The sequence below is a fragment of the Halyomorpha halys genome, unplaced genomic scaffold, assembly GCF_000696795.3.
Source record: "Halyomorpha halys isolate HHAL.00 unplaced genomic scaffold, Hhal_1.1 Scaffold1224.1, whole genome shotgun sequence".
Classification (NCBI taxonomy): Eukaryota; Metazoa; Arthropoda; class Insecta; order Hemiptera; family Pentatomidae; genus Halyomorpha; species Halyomorpha halys.
The window spans coordinates 210,198-218,283 of NW_027110818.1; the positions used below are offsets into that span (position 1 = coordinate 210,198).

At 29.4% G+C, this 8,086-nt stretch overlaps 1 protein-coding gene across 5 annotated transcripts in view; it reads left to right on the forward strand.

Annotated features, from left to right (window-relative positions):
• The first annotated feature begins 350 nt into the window (after nt 1-350).
• Nucleotides 351-8,086, forward strand: part of LOC106688873 (uncharacterized) — a 42,898-nt gene continuing 35,162 nt past the window's right edge. For 3 of the 5 annotated variants that reach the window (XR_001344373.3, XM_014433557.3, XM_014433554.3), the window contains exon 1: nt 352-882. Coding sequence is in view for 4 of the 5 variants with exons in the window: in XM_014433557.3 (XP_014289043.1) it covers nt 400-882 (483 nt within the window). In the remaining variant the exon portion in view is untranslated. Of the gene's footprint in view, nt 883-8,086 lie in introns of all 5 variants that reach the window. The other 2 variants (XM_014433556.3, XM_014433558.3) reach the window with 2 other exon arrangements.

Consider the following 8,086-nt stretch of genomic DNA (forward strand, 5'->3'; position numbering starts at 1 on the left):
CTGAACTATGGCATACCTCTGGATTGCTCACAAAACCCGGGATATATGTCAATAAATAAATAAGTAAATATTTTGCTATTATTTAATTCAATTTTCTACAAATGTTAACTAGTTTTTTTTTATTATTATAATTACCTGTTTAATTATTTTTTCTTTTAGTGAATATATATGGTAAGAATGAACATTTACAGCCTTTATACACATTACTCTTGACAGAGAATTGATTGAAAACATTCTTTAATAACTTAATATTTCAGTCTGTTATTAAATATGTTTTTACGACATAATGAGTAAGATAATAGATAATGAGACATGTACACTATCGGTGACGGGCGAAGGCAGCATGGATCGATATGACTGGCTCATGCGCTGAGGGAGCCCAACCTGTTAGTAGGAGCCATGGCTGCTGCCTCCAAACTGCGGCTCTCCGTGCTCCTTCTCTTCCTCCAGCTCTTGTTCTACCTCTATGTCCTGCCGCGGGGGAACGGCGCCTCGAGGCAAGAGGACCCTGGAGGTGGCTACCTCTTGTCCAGGGCCTGCCGCCTCTCCTATCCCCCTTCGGCTAGCAGTCCTTCCGGACATACCTTCTTCCTCCAGCTAGCGGAGAACTGCGGGATACGGGTCCAGAAACCCGAGAGGCATCCTGCGCCCCCGCCGCCTCCCACTCTTTCACAGCCTGAAGTAGCCGAGCCGCAACCTGTCGAGATATGTCACCATCCTGAGCCAGAGGTGGATCAGTCCCCTGTGTCGAAGGAACCCGAAGAAGATACGAACCGTTCGGGAAACCTCATCTACCAGATCATCATGGTACTCCTCTTCTTGTCGGTGAGCTTCGCCCTTGCGGACTGCTTCCAGGAGCGGGCAAAGAAGAGGGCAAATCCTGTAAGTCAGCACTAGTATATCCCCTTCAATCCTATCTTCTGGATTTCTCCAACAGGAAACACCTCTTCTTGCTTCTTGTCAGTTTCCCCTTTTTCCTTCCTACTTTCGCAGTGGTTCACAGTCAAATTTAACAAGGCATCCGAAACTCTGTTGTGTAGAATGTATGTATTAAATATTGAACACGTCCTCATAATTTAAAATTCTGTATATAGTAAGACCTAATCCACTTCTAGTAGCTCACCAAAAAACGTTACTATTTTTTCCCTCACTATTTCTAATTATAATCCATATTTCTTGTAAAAACATTTTTTTTTTCTGGAAATTTACAATTGTATTTATTGAATCGAACAAGGACATGGTACAGACTTGTAAAGAATCCCTACAATAACATTTCTACATTAAAAGGTCTCTAGGCCATCTTATTTTCAGGCACCTCGGAGTATTATCAAGAATAAAAGAGGAAGCAAGGTAAGAAACTAGTGGGTTTGGGTTGTTAGGACGTTAATTATGGAAGGATTCATATCTAGTTCGGGCTAGATAGGCAACGTATGGAACATAATGTCTTTCTAAAACTATTAACCAAGATTTATTGATAATTATAAAATTAAAATACTACTTTGGTTTATAAAGCATTATTTTTATCAACAATGTTGTTTGAGATATTTACAATTTACAATCAATAATAATGAGCTATGGAATTCGTAATAAGCATGGAGTGAATTTGATTAAAAATAAGAATACAATATAAAATATAAAAAAAGAATAAAATATATAATATTATACTACATACAATATGTAATATAAAGAATATCGAAAAGAAAGGGCGTTAAAATTGAAGGGTATAATAAAACAAAATGCTACAAGAATACAATAGAAATAAGGATCTATGTATATTTAAATAAATATTATATGTAATTAAATATATAAGAACACATTTAAACAGGCACATATATAGTTAATTTTAATCGTAATATAATGAATCTTGAACATTTTACATAATAATATATCATACATTTGTATTATCATATATACAAATTAGTAGTATATAGGTTGAGAAATAACTTTCACATGATTGAAATTTTTTTTTTAAAACAATATTTCGTTGATTGAACCAATATATACAATTATGAACCAACTTTTCTTCTGTTGTTGCATATAACCATTATCGTTAATTTTTTCATTTCACAACAGATACCAGGGGGGCTATAAACGTCTAATAGTTATATAAAGGAACACTATGGATTTGTTTTGTTATGTTGCGAAATAAAAATTTCATACACGGATTATTATATAATAATTAAATTATATCAGATAGAAATTTTTTAACAATATCGAGACATATAAAATTATATTTCCTCACATATTTTGCTAAACCGTGGTTCTCACAAGCGAAAATAGGAAAAACATCATAAAAACTTATTTTAGATTTAAGACGAATCATAAAATTTACAATAACTACATGCAAAAAATAGGTAGAACCGAAAATTGTTTTTCATTGTTAACATTACAGTGATAATGAGAACCTTAGACATATACTTGAATGCCCGGCTAACGAAAAACAACGAGAAATATTATTCAAAGATGCAGATACGAATCAAAATATTATTTATGATAGTATATTAAAAGCAACAGACTATGCAAAAAAATCTTACATTCATAAATATTTGAAATCTATATATAAAAATGTAACACAGATATTATGAAGTTTAGATACCTTTAACTGTATATTAATAAATGGAGAAGATGGTCGGGGATGGGGTTAGCAAATAAAAAAAAAATATTTATTTGTGCCGACGTTTCGTCCTGAATTTCAGGTCATCAGGGAGTTTGCGGGATAGATTCTGGCTAAACTATATGGCTTTTGCAAGAATCTCTGCCTATGATCCCTGATGAAGACCTGAAATTTAGCCCGAAACGTCGGAACGAATAAATAAGCTTTTGTTCATTTGCTGACCGCACCCCCCGACCATCTTCTTCACTTAAAACAGATATAGTTTGGTATAGTATATTTATAAATTACTTAAAGTAACGAAAAAACGTAATGATTTTGTTTTCCAGGTGGAAACGTTATGTTTACAGATAATAACGACATGTAACAGAAGTTTTAACTTTTCTAAACTTTGCAGAACAGAAATTTGTTCCTTTCACCTTTCATCAAACCGTATTCCAAAGTTGTTTTTGAAAAATCAATTATATTAAAATTAAAAACAGGCAAAAAGTTTGAATCGCTAAATCAATGTTGTTTGTCTATGTCTAAATGACGTCATATATGAAATAATCATGTCCTCTTGTTGATAAACAAGTTAAAAATCTTAGTTTTTAAAACTAAAATTAAAAATAATTCATGTATCTATATTAATTAAAACCTATACGATTGGGTTTCTAAATTGACGAACAATATTTCAATTTTTTTCCATGTCAAAAATCCTTTTGTTTATGAAAAAATATTTATGATATAATGAATCGCAATTTTGAAGATTAAAACAGTAATAATAAGGATTAAAATGTTTTGTGATTAAAATGCTACATTATCAAGAAACTAAAACAATACTCATATATTTAAATTAACACATTTTCCGCCTCGGAAACAAAAGCGTTGCTCACTCAAAACTAGGCTTTATGTTTGGGAACTACTGTTAACTATTATGACAAATATTACATAATTCTTATATATTTATATGAAAATATAATTTAGTATTAAATGAAGATAATTTCTTTATGCATAAAATAAAATATAAAGTTACGTTAAAAAGTTAAAAGTTAAGAAAAAAAGAACAAGCTATACCAATCCAACCACATTTATAATTATAGTGATAATTATAATTATAACTAAAATTTATAATATTTTATATATATTTTTTAATTTCCTGAGACTGATAAATTTTTTAAATAAATCAAATGGAATTGTTGTTAAGTCTCAAAACTCTTTATTATGTTAACAGTCCGACGTTTCGGCCAATTCGGCCATTCTCAAGGACAATCTTAAATATCAATTTACACCTCACATCCAAATTTAAAAATTTATGACTAAATATGAATTTATATGGTAGTTGATAGTGTTTAGTTTATCTAAAATTAAAATTTTTAAAAATTAATGAAGTTGTGACAAAATAGGGTGATCTGTCTTGTAATTACTGACCTTGGCAGAATAGCCTGCAAAATGTTTTTAAATAATTGGATGTGAGGTGTAAATTTATATCTAAGATTGTCCTTGAGGATGGCCGACTTGGCCGAAACGTTGGACTAATGATATAATAAAGAATGTTGAGACTTAATAAGGATACCATTTGATTTATTTAATAAATAAAATTTATAATTGATTATTAATAAATATTTATGATCGATGAACAAACAATTAAATTATTGTTTTAATCCATGGCTATACTGTAAAAGTGTGGTTATTCTTTTACAGAAGAAATATTTATTTTCAGACTAAAAAAATTAAGAATCAAAATGTTAATAATATTGGAATATATTTATAATATTGTTTAATATTATTATAATATAAATAATAAAATAGATGAATGAATAATGTTGCACAATACAAGAAAATAATCATTTGTTAACAATATTGATTCGTGTAAACCTTGACGGCTTGAGGGTTATTTCCTGATATTAATCTCTCAATATAACAGTAAGGTCTTTCCAACAGTTAAATTTTAAATTTAACTGAAGTTTAAACCGATTTATTCATTCATAAAACTACTTATTTATGAATGAACATTACTGTTGAAAGCTTGAGTTAAAATTTAACCATAGTAAAGGCCCAAAGCTTTTTTTAAATATGTATCATCGATCTCAGGGCTCCCTAAACATCTATCATCACGATATATTCACATACATACATATATATTCTAATTACTTATCAAAATAAATATATAAAACAATAGAAAAGTAGATTTTTAAATATATTGAGTTATGAGTCATTCGTAATAAATACTTATTATCTTTGAATATAATTTTTCTATTATATAAAAATATTTGTAGCAATCACCGAGTAATATTTAATTTTACATATAAGATGGAATAATAAAACGGGTCGTTAAAAATTGGGAGCAAAGACGAAAGAAAAAATCAGTGTAATTTAGAGGAAAAATTATTACGAACATTGTTTTTTAAGAGACACTAAATTCTAGTAATAAATTAAAATTTTTGGATTTTTTCCAAAAATGCTTATACTATATTAAAAAAATAATACAGTCTTAACTATAGAATATATGTTTGTTCTTTTCTTTATTGAAATTAACAACTGTACATAATAATACATTTAATAAATCTGATGTAAGGTATTATGGAGTGATACAGGCATGTCGAGAAACTACCCATTAACACTATAATAACGTTTTTACATTAGCAGGTCTCGTGGTCATCTTCTTTTCAGGTGCCTCGGAGGATTGTCAGGACTGGAAGAGGAGGCAATGGATACGATACTTATTTATCAATGCTTCATTCATGAATAAGAATCGTTTCTATTTTAGCTATTAGTTTCATCCATAGCTAATTATAACCTATATCCTCCATTACCTTTTACTAAGTAAACAATAATATACAATTTGGAGAATATTTTTCATCTTATTCTAGTCAATTGAATTTTTTATTTTATAGTGTATATTTTGAACTTAAATAATTCAAATAATTTTGTTACTATTTTATCATTTTCAAAATTTTAAAAAAATCTACCAAATAAAAAAAAAGTTTGAGAAAAAGGAACAACGAATATTTTTGAAATATTATATAATAATACTCCAAACAATTTGGATTTTAATACAAATAAAAAAAAATTTATGAAATTTTATTGAAATCGCTATCATACTTTCAATAAAAAAAAAAATTTCATCTGAAGGTATATCGGTAAACACTTTGGTGTATAGGTAATATTCACGTATGAAGATTTTATCATTATAAATAGTTCATGTTATGATAAATAAATGCGTATGAGTTCCTATTACTTTAGTAATGAAAAGAAAACATTAACATTCATATTACATATTAGGGGTATTCATGATGTTGTGTTAAATGTTAAATGTTTTACTTTGTTAAATTGTTATAAGTATAGTATTGTGAACAGCGCTATGTAAATACATAAGAGCTTCTAGCGGATTTTTCTGAGCAACTTGTTTTATAACCTTTCCTACCAAAACGTCTTGTTATTGTTTACTTCTAAGTTTTCATTAGAGCAATTTATTACAACATGCCTAAATTGAGTGAAAAGTGAAAGTTTGGGCACTGAGTGCCTTGTTGATCTTCTAACTAGTGAGGAAGAGAATCAAGATGAGCTAATTGACAACTGTCATTACATTATAATTATTGCCATCTATTGCTTTATTAGTAATAAAAACATCCAAAGCAATACTAACCTAACACGTTAACAAACAAAATGGTAACAAGCTGATCTGTTGCGTGGCGTTATTCTCCATTTAACAGACCTAGTAACAGATTCAACCATGTGATATGTTATAACATTTTAACATGGTAAAAGAAGGAAATTGTTCTCCATTTAACATGTTAAACTAAAGATCATGAATACCCCTATTGTTCAATGTGATTACCCTGACCATACCCAGCCAAGGTCTAATATAAATGATGATGTAGGATTCCCAGTGAGTCCAGAATAACGTTTTCCCCCATGCTCTGAAACTGGTTCCTCCCAACACCCACCCCCTCCAAAAAATACTATTGGTAAGAGGTATGGTTCCTGTACTTCTGAACCAAAGCCCTTTCGCAAAATTCCTCTGTATACTTTTCTTTTATGAATGTACCCTTTCTCTGCCTTATCTTTACACTCTGATCCTGATAATTCGTTTCGAGTCTTATCCTGTGATCCACTATGAATGCTTCCTTTTCGGTAGCACTAAACGCTGAAATGCTAACAAACCTAGCAGAGCTCTGTATCTACGCACTATATATCTTGTTAGCATGTATATTTTTCCTCTCCAGCAGTTCGGCCATTCTCTTCTTTATATTATTGTGCCGGCGGGTGACAAAGAACAATGTTAGAACATTTAATACATGAGCTGCAATTTCTGACACTAGGCCTCATTTTTGGCAGAGGGATCCAACTTTTCCGTTTTTATAGTTTATATTTAATTTTAGTCCATTCCAAGCCAGGGAGAAATTTTCTGTCATAAATGAATGTTTTACTTAAACATTAAACCAACAAGCTATGGATACGATATTTATTTATCAATGGTTCATTCATGAATAAGCGTCGTTTCCATGGCAATTTTAGTTATTAGTTTCATCCATAGCTAATTTTTGTCCATCTCTTATGATTAATAATATATGGAGCTTTTTACTGTATACTCTGTGAGCCACTGTCGTTATTTTCTTTTTAATTTTGTACTTTTTTATATAATTGCTGTTTTTATTTTTTATTTTATAAATATGGATGTTGTAAATGTATTGTAATCAATTATGAAAAATACTCAATGAACAAATAATTAAATTGTTTTACTCCACGGCTGTGCTTTAAAAGTGTGTTTATTCTTTTACAGAAGAAATATTATATATATGAAATATTTATTTTGTGACGAAAGGAATTTTAAAAAAAATGTTAATATTATCGGTATATTTTATTGTACTATTTTATTTTATTTCAATAAATGTTATATATTCATTGTTTACACTATTATTATTACTAATAAAGAATAATTTATTTATTCTGAAGTTTCTTTTAACCGATAATTTCACTAATCTATATGTAGGGGGGACGTTGCTACAATTTATTGGGAAGGAGGGGGTTAAATTTTCAAAAATTTTGAGAAATTATAAAAAAATGATTTCACATTAAAAGCCCATTTCCAAGTGACAGATACATGTCGTGCATTTATTATCTGAGATGAAAGTATTACAGTGATGTTTACACCCTGATAGTGTACCTAACCTCGCTAGCAGTTCATCCAGGCAAATGATTGATAATGATTAAATATAACAAATAAGTAAAATCATAAATAAATAATAAATAGCATATTAATACTCCTGAAATTGATTCTTCTTTTTTATAGCCTTTATTAATATGTCATTTTTTCTTTCATTATAAATGAAATTTGTTATCAGTTGGTTTATTACCTTAATTGGACCTTACAACCAACCTTATAATGCCACAAGGCAATATTTCCTTTGTATACATATATCATTTCCCTTTAATATGTATGTATATACTACACGAACATTATAATAAAGGAGGTTACAAAAAAAATTATAT